The sequence below is a fragment of the Myotis davidii genome, unplaced genomic scaffold (assembly GCF_000327345.1).
Source record: "Myotis davidii unplaced genomic scaffold, ASM32734v1 scaffold363, whole genome shotgun sequence".
NCBI lineage: Eukaryota > Metazoa > Chordata > Mammalia > Chiroptera > Vespertilionidae > Myotis > Myotis davidii.
In genome coordinates, this window is record NW_006294069.1 from 2,639,578 (window position 1) to 2,656,075 (window position 16,498).

The window sequence follows — 16,498 nt, forward strand, 5'->3', positions numbered from 1 at the left end:
AAAGAGTAAGGGTTTCAAAAGTGTAAGGGTTTCAAAAGTTTAGGGGTTGTACTTGATGTCCTCAAAAGCATCCAACTGAGTCACTCTAAGATTCTGGGTTGAGATTGTAGAGTCTCTCTGTTTGGAAATAGAGCAGCTCAGTCTAATGTGGCTAATTAACCATTCTGTCCAGGACACACCAAGTATTTGGGAGGTCAGTTTATTGTGAACCTTTGTATTTTCCTTGGGACCATCATTCACAAGATAATGGAAGCAACAGGGTTACCTTATCTACAGATGTCTAACTAATTTTCCTAATTTGCTGCCCCTTTGCTTCCACCCTTTATGACAACTGATAACACATTTAGGAAAGGGCACCTTTAAACAACCCATAGTCACGTGACCTGGAGGATGCTAGGAGCCAGTTGGTTGACCTTTCTTTCTAGGCAATACAGTGAATCTTTTATTTCCTAAGAGTGATCAACACTCAACCAGGCAGAACTTACTTGGATGCCAGGAGGAATTACTGTTTACTGCCCTGTTCTCTATCAGTTGTAGATTGGTTTTCATAAGAGTGAATAGGAAATCTTGGTAGCTCACCCCTCCTATGTGCTCTGCTAACAGAGTCTCAGTGGTTCCCTCTCTTTACATAGGCATTTACTTTTCACTGTTAAAAGAGGAAGGAATATAAATAAAGGAGTCAAGTTGAAGATAGATTCTTTCAAGTGATTTTTCCCCCCCTGGGATCCTGTTTAGGCCACTGATTGTAAAGGCTGCTGTTCACATCTCGCCCTGATGTTCCATGGAATCGTGGTTTGGGTTTACAGACACCATCATTAATGTCAATAAAGGAAATGGTTGCTCTTTCATTGGAATCACTGATAAGACACTTCGAAAACTATGCTAGGAAACCTTTATGTGCGGAAGCTTATTCTTCCGCTCCAACGTTAATTATGCATCTGACTTGTAGTCTCCTGTAAACATGGCTGCCGTCGGCAGCTAGTGCTGCAAGAGGGGTGTTGTGGAAGAATCAGTACTAGAGAGGACGCTGAAAGGCATCTGGTACAGGCCTCCATCCCCACCCTCTTACTTCACAACTGTTCTTAGCTGTAGCCTGTGTAGGGGAAATGGCTTCCTTATGATTATGCCTGGCGCACTAGTGGCAAGCTGAGTCTAGGCCACGGGTGGGCAAACTTTTTGACTCGAGGGCCACAATGGGTTCTTAAACTGGACCGGAGGGCCGGAACAAAAGCATGGATGGAGTGTTTGTGTGAACTAATATAAATTCAAAGTAAACATCATTACATAAAAGGGTACGGTCTTTTTTTTCCCAATAGTTTTATTCATTTCAAACAGGCCGAATCCGGCCCACGGGCCGTAGTTTGCCCACGGCTGGTCTAGGCTATCTCAAGAGGTGACCAAAAATGGATTGAAGATGACGAGGGCATCTACAGATCACAGTCCAATACTTCGCCTCTCTTCTGTACTCTGGAAGCACCAAGCCTCTGGTTGTCTTTTCGGACAATCCCAGTTTTAAATCCAGTAAGAAGATGGAGTTAAGGGATGATGGGGTGACAGAGGCAGAGCTGGGCCCATCGGTATCACTGAGATGCTCAGGAGCCCTGAGAATATGGGCAGAGTGCCCCCTCAGGAATGGTCCCTGTGGTTCAGGAGGGAATAGTGCTCTCGGTATATTGCCAAGAGGAGAGTAGGAAGAGGGGCCTGAGACTCTGGAAGCTCAGTCTTGTGACCTGGCACCAGGGGAGTCTGTCTGCCTAGCCCATTACGCGGAGTCACAAGACCTCCAAGGTGCAGGTTTACAAAAGCTGGTTCTCTTTCCTGTCAGAAATATTTCCCATTGACTTTGGGCAATTCTGGATGGATGGCCTTGTTTCTGATTTGGGGAGCGATGTGAGGAATAGCCTTATCTCAGTCATTTCTAGCCCCCTTGAAAACTAACTGAAAAGGCTGCAAACCCACCTATCAGAGTGGTTTTGAAGATAACATGGAAAAATCCTGTAAGTATTTAAAATAAAAGCATAATTATGACTATGCCACAGAAAAATCAGACTGTTTTGGGTCCTGCCTATCCCCTCATTAAAAAAAAAAATCTCAGTAGGTTGCTAGGCACTGCCTAGTAGCCAGAGAAATTGTGGTTTTGAGCTATTCACTATTTCTAGAAACTTCATAAAGTTAATTCCAAAGTAGCAGGGTGGAGACCAAGAAAGGAAGAACACTATTTTATGGTGCTTTTAACAAAGATAAAATATTTGCCTCGGGCTCAGGGCAGTTTAGCAGCTGCCTCCTAGCCTTGCTCCACCCCAGCTCCCGAGGCCGGCGGGGGCATGGCTGGCGGGCGCATGGCCGGCTGCTGGTGGAGGACATGAGCAGTGCAGGGAACCATGATGACACGAACTTTCTTTCTCATCCCAGCTGCACTGCTTTCTCCTTTCATTTAAGCTGAAAAATGCTTGTTGTGCTCCTAATGTACATGCAATCCACTGTGTCAAGTACTGACCCTCCATTTTTAACTCACTCAGTTCTGATATTCACAATCTTCTGAGCGAACGTAAATCTTGATTCAATGGCCTTCACTCTCAATTAGCAGTTCATCTTTATCATTTCAGTCTTTATTATTTCTGCTCTAAAAAACATTCTTTTTATTCATTTGTTAAAACTTATAAACCTGATCTTGGTTTCTTGGTTGGTAAAAACAACAACTCTGAAATAGTATGGCGCTCTCCTCCCATTCTTTACTCCAAGGAGTAGGTGAGCAGTTATAGTGGTAATTCAAAATGGATTTATATCTGATTTGGGCCTTATTAGATAGCATTTTCCTATGGTATAACTACTACCTCATGACAGGCGAGGCATGGCCTAGAACAGTGGTTCTCAACCTTCCTAATGCCATGACCCTTTAATACAGTTCCTCATGTTGTGGTGACCCCCAATTTCATTGTTACAAATTGAACATAATTAAAGCATAGTGATTAATCACAAAAACAATATGTAATTATATATGTGTTTTCCGATTGTCTTAGGTGACCCCTGTGAAAGGGCCATTCGACCCCCAAAGAGGTCGCGACCCACAGGTTGAGAACCACTGACCTAGAAGAACTTGGATATAGAAAATCTAAGGATATAGAAAACCCATGTTGTGATTAAATCGGATAAATCTGGATCCTGGTCATAAACCTGCTACTAACTAGTGTGTGACCTCTCATCTAGCCACCTTCCCCCTTCCTGTTTCTAAAGACTCCACTAGTTCTGACTTCTGTAGATCTTTGTATAATTATGAATATTTGAAAATTTCCAGACAATGATATGTTTTATTTTCTCTAGAGTGAAGGCTGCCCAGACTGAGTTAGGACAGCAAATCCTGGCTGATTTTGAAGAAGCATTTCCTTCCCAGGGTACCAAGGTATAGTTTTGCATGTTCTCTCCAGTCTTTAATATTACCACCATTCTTACCTAATTCACACTCACTACAGTTACTATTCCCATTTATCATCCCAAAAGTCTTTGCTGGCAGCCATCAGTCTATTTGCCAAACGTTCAGGATAATGAGACCATTCTTGATTTCAAATATCCCAAAGCGATGTTGATTCCTCATTTATGTTCTTTCAGCATCAAAATGTGAGGCGTGAGGATTTGTTTTGGTTTAATGTGTGTCAAACCTAATGTCTTGTCTGCCCAGTAAATTCCTTTTTTCTCATGTGTTGTTTTTTTTTTAAATCTTCAAGCCGCAGCGTTTTTTAGGATTGTTACATAACTTATTGGTTTCAGTTTGGTGAAAAGACAACTGGGAGGGCAGTCCACAGACTTATGTAACTTGGAGTGACACAGTTCGGAGACTCGTTTTTAACGATCAGAATCCTGTTCTTTGGCATTAATCCCTTTCGTTCTCGCTGGTGGCATAGCTGTCCGTGTTGTGTCTGGGTAGCCCGCAGTATTGAGCTTGTGAGCTATGGGTTACACTTCTCATGTAACAGACTTTGCCTCAGTTGGCTGGCATTGTGCTTGGTGAACTGCCTTTAGCTCTACCTTTAAACTGTAGCAGACATGATCTTAATGCTTTGCATGTGTCAGGGAGGGAAGGGCATTTAGAAGCTTTTATTCTTCCTCTATTATTTGAGCTGTTTCAAAAGAAAGAATTGTTCAATGCAGATATGAGCCAAAGTACACCCGGGCAGGCAGCATTCCTCACTGCCCATGGTGGGCGGAGATGGTAGATATATTTTTATTTACTGAGCCAAGGAACATTTTCTGAATTTGTGTTATAATTCAATAACTGGAAATATCTTAATCATTTTTTTTGTGTGCTCCATAAAAGAAACTTAAGAAGTAGGTGGGGGTAGCTGCCCCAGCTTTGTAGATTGCTACTTTCTATAGGAAACCTGCTCCTAATTTTAATGTCTGTCCATATTGTGCCTGTCTTTTGGTGATCACAGATTTTATTTGTAAAGCTTGTTCCTTTGAGGACTGAGTATCCTGATTCATTTGATGTAACTCTGGGAAAGGGATATTGGAAAGCCATTCTGTGAATAGAGATTGTAAGGAATTCACAGATTATAAGCACTAGACTCTTGTTAGTGTCGGGTCTGCTGTTCATCCCAGTTTCAGGAAGTTTTTGAAAGATGTGGATGGAGCCCAGCTTGGTTACTTAGGAGAAAGTAACTGTGACCTATAGTATCTCTTTATCCCAGATCCCACCAGGCAGAGGAAGTTAAAATGGTTTTCTTTAACAACTTGCTTCCCTTTTCTCTGACTGGGTAACAGAGGGGTTTTTTTTTAGTTTTCTTTTGTCCTTTTTAATGGTTGTTGCTTTTTTAAAAGACCTTGTGCTGTTACTTCTATTTCACAAATGGAACTCACGATATATATATTTTTTAATTATCCAAAGTAACCTATGAAGTCCTTTTGAAATGAAAAAATCTGAACCCATGAGCTCAGGGTTTGGCTTCCATGACTTCTCTATTAGATCAAACGCTTTACCCACAAGCAGGAGTTGAGCAGAGGATGACATAACAGCCACTCAGTGTGGGGCTAGTCAGCATTTTAACAACTGAGCTCCGAGGCAGCTTAGGTAACACTTACGAAACATAAATTTCAGTGCAGGTGGGTAAATTGGACAGAACTGACAAAAATAAAACAAAACACAAAGATTTGGAAGAACCTTACTTATTCACCTTGTTAAAGTCCATTATTTTTCAGATGAGGTTCAGTAACTGCCAAAGCTGCATGGCTACGTAGCCAAGCCAAGCGTAGATCCAGGTGTTCTGTTTACTATGGTCCATGCAGCCAGCCACGTTCATGCAGTGAGGCACCATAAAGAAAGGTGCATCGAGATTGAATTGCCTTCGGTGGTAATGACAAAGGCCTTTCCAAATGACACAGGTCTTCCATTGTGATGTGTAGATACAGCCCCTCCATGTCCTTCTATTGTTCTTTTTAGGTCAAAGGGCTGATAGTATAATATTTTACCTTGGCTACATGTCTGAGTGGTTGAGTATCTGTAAAACAAATCTGATGGAACTTGCTTTTAGGTTTTAAATGCCGCTGTATTGTTTGGCAGAAATATAGCGCCTTAAGAATAGGAATCTTACCTCTCTCCATGTCATAGCTGAAGCAAGGAAACATTTTTATGGAGGCCATTAAACTCTTAAAGATCCTTTTTGTGAAAGAATACTAGTAAGAGAAAATATGTCATTCTTTTTGTCAGAATAACCAAACTACTGCTCTGTAATGAAAGATTACTTCATGACATTCCCTTCCTACCTCCTTAAAAAAAATAACAGTAATTAAATGTATTTTTGAAAGCTAATAAAAGTACTTACATGCCAATACCGGTTTGGCTCAGTGGATAGAGCGTCGGCCTGCGGACTGAAAGGTCCCAGGTTTGATTCCGGTCAAGGGCATGTACCTGGGTTGCGGGCACATCCCCGGTGGGAGATGTGCAGGAGGCGGCTGATCGATGTTTCTCTCTTATCGATGTTTCTAACTCTCTATCTCTCTCCCTTCCTCTCTGTAAAAAATCAATAAAATATATTTAAAAAAAATAAAAGTACTTACATTACAATAATAATTTTGTTGCAAGTGCATCATAGTTCTGAGACACAGTCAAAAAAAGAATAGGATTCTAAGGTTGGAATTAGGGAAAGTGGCACAGGTGGAGTGAGACTGTGGTCACCTGCCTTCTGGGCTCTTCCATAGGCGGTTTCAGTTTTGGTGTTGGGAAAACAAAGTTTCCTGTGATCATTACAGGCCATGTTTTTCAAAATGTCTCATTGCTGGTTGACAGAGTAGGTTTTATATTGGCTACTGCACTCTAGCTTAATGATTCTTTCATCGAGGAGCAAGTAGCTAAAATATCCATCCACAGCAGAAGAATGAGTCCGGGGAGTGGGAGCAGTAAGAGCTTCAAGAGAGGAGCGAGAAGTAGCAGCTGTCAGAGGCCAGGAGATTCAAAGGTGGTTTCTGGCTTCTGAATTGGTGTATGTTTGTTTTAACAGAGGCCAGGAGGACCCAGCAATGTCCTTCGCGATGCATGTCTGATTGCTAATATTTTGGACCCCCGAATCAAACAGGAAATCATTAAAAAGTTTATTAAACAGCATCTGTCAGAGTATCTAGTCCTTTTTCAAGAAAACCAAGATGTAAGTATTGACCAAAGGAGATTAGATGTGACATTTGAATTGTATTGAAAATTGAATGCTCTCAAGCCTCCTGATTTATACTTTATTATTATTATTATTACTGTCTTAAAGAGTTGGTTATTGAACCATGAATGCTAGGGACTAACTGTATAGTTCAGTGGTTCTTAACCATTTTGGGGTCACTGGCCCTTTGGAGAAATTAATGAATGCTACAGATCTTCTCTCCAGCAAAAGGCACTTATGCCTAAAACTTTGCATACAGTTTCAGAAAATTTATAGACCTCTGAAGCCTACTCATGGACCTCAGGGTAAAAATCTCTGGATCAAGTAAAATCGTAGCCTCGATTCTTTAACCATGAAAAGTAGAGTTTGGCTGTGTTTTTCTTGGTTCCGTGTTTTTGCTTTCCTTAAACTGTCAATACTACGTCTAATACTGGGGTGGACTTTGTTCCCTGATTTTCTAAGGTCGCCTGGCTGGACAAAATCGACAGACGCTATGCCTGGATAAAACGCCAGCTTGTGGACTATGAGGAGAAATTCGGCCGAATGTTTCCACGTGAGTGGTACATGACCGAGAGGATTGCAGTAGAGTTTTGCCACGTCACAAGGTAGATTCCCACTCTGCTGGTTTTGGTGTTAATTGAAATCAATCCTCCTGTCTTTAGCGGATCCATGTTGTCTTGTGGATTGGAATCACTTCCTGACCCCGCCAAATGATTGATGGCACCCTCCTATCCAATTATCGCCCCCCTCTCTGCTTCCGTCTTCGCTCCAGGACTTCCTTTGGCCTAGCCCATGCCTGAACAGCCTGTCTTCTTGGCTTCACCAACTCAAGATTCATCAACCAAATCTACCTGTAGTGATTCATTGCCCACATTTTCCTCCATGTCTGTAGCACATATATCAGTGTGCAGTTGTATATACCCATTATCATTTTGCTTTTCTAACTTGATAGACAGCTAGTTCCACAGGGACAGGGGTAGTACCTACTCCAGTGACGTAGTAAACCATCAGAAAATATTTGTTGAACAAATTTCCCACTCTACAGTATTTATAATCTTCGGGTAGTTAATAATATTGGCATCTGAGTGTTCTAAGCATTTCAAAGACCTGTCTTCTGTGTCCGTGAGTGTAACCCAGGACCACATAGTCCTTTATATTCAAGAAGGTTTGATCAGTATATCCATGACAAAGCTAAACCTAGAGTGAAAATATTTTAGTTTTTACTTGCAACTGTACCATAGCAGTGGTGGTAACTGAGTTTTATTAGTTTTATATTTCTTTTTAATAGTTCACAATTACATTAATTACGGGATAATAAAAATTTTTTACATCTAACCATAACTCAGCCACCTTAGAGTAATTCATTATAGTCATTTGTCTTAAAATCACAGAGACTATAATCAAGTTGCAAGCTTTAAGCACATTGTGGTGCGGGATATGTTTTAAGGAAAACTGGCTGTTGGTTTTGTGGTTTGGGTTTTTTAATATAATAGTGACAGGAAGATACAGAGATTTCCCATATACCCTTGCCCCACACATATATTGCCTCCGTCATTATCAACATTCCCCCACCAGAGTGGTGCACTAGTTGCAATCAATGAACTTACACTGACACAGTGTTATCATCCTGACTCCATAGTTTACATTAGGGTTTACTCTTCATGTTGTACATTCTTTGTGGCTGTTGTTTTAAGAAACACATTTGCTATAATAGATTTAGTATTGAGTCAGGGTCAGTTGTAGTTGTCACTTCCTAAGTCCTGATTAGCAAAGAAAGATGAATTCTTCGAGAAACTGGTAAGTAATTCAGTGACTTGCAAGCTAACTCTGAAAAATGAAGTCTGCAGGAGACTGGAAGTATATACTACACCAAACCTGCCATTGTGAGGCTACTGGCAGTGTTTCTACTAAGCTCTCACTGTTTCAAAATCCTACAGATAATTCTCAGATAAACCTTGTTTGATTTTATCATTTATTTGTCGGGGGGTGATGATCATAGCTCAGTTCAGAACTCTTATGTCACTGCTCCCGGACAGCTTACATTCTGAAACAGAACACATGAGAGGCACATAGACAGGCAGGAACCACCTAAACACATACCTGTCACTTTTCACATGGAGGGTCTGGTCTCTCACCTGTGTTTCCAGGGTATTGCTCTCTGTTCGAGGAGAAGGTTATTTCTTTGGAAGATGGAGGGCTTTGTAATTCAGTAATTAATGACTTGTGAAATTACATAGAAAATATGCATTTTTTATAAAATACTGTTTCATATATATAATTAACAAAGTATTAAAAGGTTTAAACATTTAAAAATAGTAGTAACAATGTAAACAAATTGGTGTCCATAATCCTTGATTTTTTTTTTTTAAGACAGTTGTCTTTTTTTTTAAAATATTTTATTAATTTTTTACAGAGAGGAAGGGAGAGAGATAGAAAGTTAGAAACATCGATGAGAGAGAAACATCGATCAGCTGCCTCCTGCACATCTCCTACTGGGGATGTGCCTACAACCCAGGCACATGCCCTTGACCGGAATCGAACCTGGGACCCCTCAGTCCACAAGCCGACGCTCTATCCACTGAGCCAAACCGGTTCGGCCTTGATTTTTATTTTTGACTGGTGTATTATTTCACCTTAAAATTCTTATAGAACTGGAGGCCCGGTGCACGAAAATCATGCATGGGTATGGTCCCTAGGCCTGGCCAGTGATCAGGGCCGGCCTTCCCCGGCTGCCTGCTGCTTGCTGGCTGGGGCCTTCCTTCGTTCCACACCACGCCCTGGTGGTCAGTGCACATCATAGTGAGTGATGAACTCCTGGTCTCTTGATCGAACTCCTGAGGGGACTGGTTGCATATTAGACTTTTATGTAGATGCATTTGAATATCCAGCCAAATAAATGATAACCAAGGATTTTAAATTATTCTGTTATAAGCTAAAACCATTTACTCTGTGCCCTGGATGGATAGCTCAGTTGGTTAAGGGATTGTCTCCGTACTCCAAGGTTACATGTTCTATCCCTAGTCAGGGCACATACAGGAAGCAACCAGTGAATGTATAAATAAGTCAAAAAATAAATCAATCTCAGTCTCTCTCTCTCCCAAATCAATAAATTTTTTAAAAATTAAAAAATATTAAAAAAGCATTTACTTTGTCTTATCTTGAACGATCCGTTTGTTTGACAATATTCTTATCTCTTTATTTTGAAGGACAGAACTTGCCAAGATTATGCGGACCAGAGCTAAGGAAATTGAAGTGAAATTGCTTCTTTTTGCTATTCAGAGAACAACGAACTTTGAGGGATTTCTTGCAAAACGCTTCTCTGGCTGCACTCTGACAGACGGTGCCCTGGTAAGAACTCCCTGAGGAAGGTTGGAGCATGAGAGCCGTGGGTTGGGTGGCTGGGCTTTATTCCAGTCTTTCATGGCATGGTGGTTCGTTTGTCCCTTATACAGTAGTCCATGTTTCTAGAATGGCCTGTCATTTTATCTAAGTAAGCATGGGCCCATTTTACAGACACAATTTTGTGAGTCACAGAGACCTCAGTTAGTCACAAATACCTTATTACTTTATTAACTATTGAATTTTATTATAATTAGGATATGTTTTTACTACAAGGTTTGGCTTCTTAATGTCTCTGGTGAGCAAACCAGGTCAAGGTGTCTCTTTAAACGTCAAAGCCACGTGTACAGACTTGCAGGTCAGAGAGATTCCAAAAGATGAAACACAAAGGACACAGGCCAGGGGGCTGTCCTCCCCTGGAAAGCTGGACTCTGGTGGTTCAAATCACCTACTCTCCATGTAAGCAAGACCAGGCCCAAAGTGTCTCTCTGAAAACCTCTTTTTTGGAAACCCAGTTCCCTGCTAACACATAATATACTTTCTTCAGATTTCCCATCCATGGGGAAACAAAATTATTATGTTTTATGGTAGTTCCTGTTTACAGCATTACACACACAGGGACTTGAGCTCCCTGAGTGCAGGAATCATGGCTGACTCATCTCTGCTTCCTAGTCATGCAAAGAGCACACAGACCTTGTGCAGGCAGACAGGAATGAGGAGGGAGGGAGGAAGAAATCAAAGTTGAGAGAGTTACTGCTCTTGAGTTTCCTTTAAAACTGGATTTAAAAACACACACACACACGAAACTGCTGGTAACAACAGAGAAGCGATGTGATTGGGGAGGAAAATCCTTGGATCAGCAACCAAGAGAGACTTGTGGTCCAGTTTTGACTCTGCTGTAACTCAGTGTATTGCCTTCTCAGTTAATTGAAAAGAATAGACTCTCCTTTAATAACAGTGTACTAGGGGGACTAAACAAGACATAAAACCCAGAAGCCATAAAGAAAAGGACTGAAACATTTGACAACAGAAAAAGAGTGAAATTCTGTGTGGAAAAAGAGACCACAGACGTAATCAAGGGACACACCACAAACTAGGAAAAAAAACAGTTTAAGCTATATAAGACAAATGATTAATATCCAGCATACATAAAGAATTCTTACAAGTTGATAAGAAAAAGATAACCCAAGAAAAAGGACTACAGAGTCAAGCAGAAATTCATTGAAGAAATAACAGTTGGCTAATATGTGAAAAAATACAAGGTATTAATTTCCATACTTCAGGTTGGCAAAAAATATTATAAGAATAACAAGGAAGGATTTTAGTACTAGTATACAAATTGATACCGCCTTTTTAGAGAGCAAATTTTCATTATGTATCCAAAAAACTTAAATGTGCATGCCCAGCTGGAGTGGCTCAGTGGTTGAGTGTTGATCTATGAACCAGGAGATCATGGTTTGAGTCCCCGTCAGGGCATATGCCTGGGTTGTAGGCTTAATCCCCAGAGTGGGGTGTGCAGGAGGCAGCCGATCAATGATTCTCTTTCATCATTGATGTTTCTCTCTCTCTCCCTCTCCCTTCCTCTAAAAAGAAAAGAAAATTTAAATGTGCATGCACTATGAGGCAACAATTTCACATCTAGCTGTGAAGTCTATAAAGAAAAATCCATACCAAGAAAAAGGTGAACTGCAACCTTAAAAGCAAAAAACAACAACAAACCAACAAAAATATAATGGAGATTTTTGTAATGTTTATCCTTAAAGAATGGTTAAATAAAGAATGGCTCGCCTCTCTGCCCTACCCATCCTATGGAGTAGCGTACAGCAGTTAAAAAGTGGTAGAATGGGAGATAGATCTAGATGTGCAATCACAGGAAAAAAAGACACTTCTCAGTTTTGGCTAAGTGAAAAATGTAAGTTTTCAGGCCAATGCATATGGTATAATGCCATTTATGTAAAAAACAAAAAACATGTTTATGTATGTAAGGGTATAAGAAAAAGGTCTGGAAATGATAACAGTGGATGTCTCTGGGGAAGGAAGTTGGAGTGAGAGTAGGTGGAGAAGCAAAGAATTTTTTTTTGTTCTACTCTGGTATTTTGCTTGAATTTTTCTTATACAAATGGATTTACATATTTTTAAAACATATTTTTTGCATTTACATACTTTAAGAAAGTTATTTTTCAGGTTTTTTTTTAATGAGGGAAATGGTCCAAAACAGACTTCCAAACTTTTTCTCTAACAAACTCTAATGTGGAATCCACACAGAATAATAGCTAACTTATTTTGAACATCCACTGTGTGTCCCACACTGTTCTAGGTGTATTTTCCTAAAGTCACTCACTTTACTTCATCAACTATAGGAGGTAAGTGCTATACTCATTTGAAACTTACCTGAGACCACATAGCTTACGGTATATATAAATACAGAAAAACTGAGCTACTGTATTTGAAGAAGGAGAGTAAGAGCAGAGATTGGGCCTGGAATCCCATTCACTTGTTTACCCCTCTACTATCTTCTGTAGCCCCCACCCTTCCAGTCCTAAAATTCTGGGACTTCAATGGGATCCCCTCTGTTCCCCCCAACCCCTAAGACCTGCCTCAGAGTAGGTGCATCAGGGGTTAATCCCTCAAGGCACGGGGCTTAAAGAGTGGAGGCAGCAGCTCTCAGCTTTAAGGCAAGACCATAAGACTCTACCTATTCATTGCTACTTATGACTTTATTAAAATAAGATACAACTGAACCACAAAGCATTCTTTCCATACTTAAGAATAGAAATATGTATGTAATATACACATATATATACACACTTCTCTGATTGTTAACTCATGTTCAAAATTGATTTCTTTTTGTTTATTTATTTATTTAAAAAATCTTTATTGTTGAAAGTATTACATATGTCCCCTTTTTTCGTCCACTGACTCCTTATAGCCCGCCCCGCCCCAGGCAATTGTAGTGTCATGGAAAAAATAGGCCACAAAACAAATGAAAATGCCCTTAAAGAAAATGCAAGTCACAGAAGGAAATGGGTAACAGTAATGACATCGAAAGAAACCTATCTCTCTCCTGAGAAGTAGGTGGTTGACTTCCACACCACTTTGATGCCCTCATGTTTGCTCTCCTCTCCGCCCTACCCAAGCCGTGCTTTTGGCCTGGTTTCAAGCAGAGACTGCTGCAGCTGTGGGCTCAGCCCTACGGAGATCTGTTTGGGGGCAAAGAAGTTTAATCATTGGGCACAGGTCCCAGCTGGGAGTGTCCCCTGAGCTCCGAGGTTCCAACTGGATGGGGTTGGTAGAGCATAAGGTCATTTAGCTAACTGTATAGGAAATAAGTCCCAACAAAGGGTGCTTGAAAAACATTAGAGCCAGGTACCTGTTTTCAGCTATTCTTCCCCTTCTTTGGCTACACTTGACTTTCTAGTGATTTTGCTTTTACATTTAGGGAGCTACAGGGTTACAGAGGAACAAATGGCCCTGTTGTATCAGATGACCGGGATAGCCTGTAAGCTTGGGGTGGTCCCAAGACATTTCAGGCCTCGCTTGTGCTAGGAAACGTTCCAAAGGTCAAAAGAGCCAGCGTGACGTGGGCAGAGAAAGCCCCTCTAAACAAGGGGAGGATACGGAACAGAGTAAACACACAGAGACCATGAGAAGCTGGCAGGAGCTGTGTGCAAGTTCATGAAGACAATACTTTTTTGTAGAAAACCAGTATAGGGATGTCGAAGTGGCCGTTGGCTGACTGTTAACCGATGGAGGGAGGAGAGGGCCTCTCCACATTCACCCACTCTGCCAGGGCCCAGGTCCCGAACTACAGCCTTCTGTGTCCTGGCAAATGCTGTGCTCTGTGGCGGGGGGGCCGGGTCAGCTAGGAGCACTTGAATCTTTTTCACCCATCTCTTCCTTGTTGGTCTTCTGTTTTTGAAATTTTCTGGCATAATAGATTTACAAATTCCCCTCGTTGTTCAGTTGTTTTCCCTCCTATCAAGTTTGCAGAGAGTTTCAGGTTATAAATCCTTGGCCAGAAAATCCTGCTCAACTATGAGCTCTTTATTCACCCCTCAGTTGTTTAGCTTCTTCACAGACTTCTCCAAATCCTTCAACTTCTTTAAATCAAACTCTTCCCCTTGATCATCTCTGTTCTGGTTGTTATTCTGCATTCCAGGGCCTGACAATGACTGCTCCATAGCCTACAAGGATTTTCCCTTAAATATTAGTCTCTAGAAAGGCAACAGAACTCCTATGGGCTCTTCAGCAAGGCAGGCCAGGTCTTGGAAAATCAGTTCACCGCAGCCTGCCGTGGGAAGATGGGAAGGTAGTGCTTCTTGCTGTAGGTAATGTTCACTTTGAGCTTGGTCCTGCCATCACCTTGCCATGGGCCAAGTAGGGGGACACCTTCCCCTGTAGCAGAGACCCTGGTGGATTAGTTGGGCCACTGACCACGCTCCCAACAGACAGCGCTGGAAGGAGCCCAGCCTGGGCTGAGCCAGGGGTGCAAAGTGGCCTGACTCCTAGTCTGGCTGGTGGGCACCCCACCTGAAGACCTGCCGTCCCTGGTCTCTCTGCCTCCTCCCCGTGCTGCCTTGCTCCCGGGACATATGTGTGGGGTTTTTTGTTCGTTGATTTTTGTATGAAAAACCTTTTGTGACCATCATTTTATTTCAGGGTATCAGAATAAACTACAAAATGAACCAGAGTATATCTTGATACCCTTTAATATGCCAAATATCATAGAATGTTAGTGAATTCCTTGGAAAGTTATGGAGGAGGTAAGAAGTCAGCCAAGGAGCCAGTTGGCCAGAGATGCTCCCAAGCCCATCCCGCTCCATCCGTGATTGATTAACAGTGAAACAATGAGGATGAGCTTGAGGGGTGAGGAGCTCACCTGGAAGGACCTGCCACAGAGGAGCGCCTTCTAAAATGAGTGTGATAATGCATCTTTTGCTCTTTTTGGACAGATGTGACTTTGACATCTGATAGAAATGCAGACTGAAAAAACCTTAAGGACAGGGCTTGTTTTGTTTGTGTTGTTCTAACCCTAACAAGTTTACTAGTATAATGTCCTGTGCTGTCACTGTTACTGGAAGGAGGGAGCTGCCACTGTTTTTTGCTAATTGCCTCAACTCCTGACCCTTGAGGAGGGATACAGAATAGTCTGTAATAGCCTTGAAATTAAAAGCAAATGTCTAGGTGTGAATTAACTAGTGACTTGATGATTATTAGGGACCTGATGATAATTAGTGACTTGATGATTAGATTCAAGATAAACATTATGTTTAGCCTCCATAAAAGCGGAGTAGACTGGGTTGTTACAATTGGCACACTGAATTTGGAAAAAAAATTTAAATTAAAAATTTTCCCACTTGATGCAGCTGCATTTCTCCTTTTCTTGTCTGTTGCATAGTTGCCTTTCTAAATAGAATTGTCCTTTGGCTCATAGGGGTCATTTTAATATACATTTATATTTGCCCAGTTTTAAAAATTACATTATAAATATAGAAGTGGTAGGTGTAATTTTTGACCATGCTGTTTGAGCATAAGAGTATTTGCAAAAGGTTCGCTACTTATAAAAACCCACACAGAGTGACTTAGCCTCCAGCTCAGTCTTCCGACAACCGAACACCTGCATTAGGGAGCATGTGAGAGAGGAGGAGGGGCAGGGGCTCAGCAGTTCTGCCTAAGAGCAAGGAAATAGCATCCCCTTATCCAGGGAGCTCCCTTTAGTGTTTCGAAACATTTATAAATGCTTCATTTGCTGCTAAAGGAATACCTTTCTTCATGCGAATCACATCCTAGGGGGGAATTAACTTCTGTTTGTTTCTGAGAAGAAAGTACCACCTGGTCAAGAGAGAACATTTGGAAATTATAGGCAAGAATGAAAAGGCAGAGAACATGTCATTTCTTTTCCCATCAACCAGATGAGAGTTTGGGTGTGGTCATTCTATACATTTTACACAATTGAAATTGCACTTTTTAAATACATTTCTTTCTCTGCTTATTTTAGTTTTAAAACTAGAGGCCCAGTGCACAAAATTCGTGCACGGGGTATGTGTGTGTCCCTCAGCCCAGCCTACACCCTCTACAATCTGACATCCCTCGAGAGATGTCCGACTGCCCGTTTAGGCCCGATCCTGGTCGGACATCCCTCTCACAATCCAGGACTGCTGGTTCCCAATTGCTCGCCTGCCTGCCTGCCTGATGGCCCCTAACCACTTCTGCCTGCCAGCCTGATCATCCCCTAACCACTCCCCTGCCAGCCTGATCGACGCCTAACTGCTCCTCCGCCGGCCCGATTGCTCCTAACTGCCCTCCCTTGCAGTCCTGATCACCCTAACTTCCCTCCCCTGCTGGCTTGGTCACCCCTAACTGTCCTCCCCTGCAGGCCTGGTTGCCCCTACCTTCCCTCCCTTGCCAGCCTGGTCACTGTGACGAGCCGGCCTGGCCATGGCATACTCAGCCCCAGGGCACCTTATGTGCTGCGCCAGCTCAGCCAGGTTCAGTGACCCTGAGAGGGGGGAGTGAAGGAT

The 16,498-nt window shown here is 41.9% G+C and overlaps 1 protein-coding gene across 2 annotated transcripts in view; it reads left to right on the forward strand.

Annotated features, from left to right (window-relative positions):
* VPS53 (VPS53 GARP complex subunit) overlaps window positions 1–16,498 on the forward strand; it is a 151,594-nt gene that overhangs the window by 58,656 nt on the left and 76,440 nt on the right. For both annotated transcript variants that reach the window (XM_006768080.2, XM_015566769.1), the window contains exons 8-11: window positions 3,322–3,400; window positions 6,492–6,635; window positions 7,101–7,243; window positions 9,845–9,986. In XM_006768080.2, the coding sequence (XP_006768143.1) occupies window positions 3,322–3,400; window positions 6,492–6,635; window positions 7,101–7,243; window positions 9,845–9,986 (508 nt within the window). The remainder of the gene's footprint in view (window positions 1–3,321; window positions 3,401–6,491; window positions 6,636–7,100; window positions 7,244–9,844; window positions 9,987–16,498) is intronic.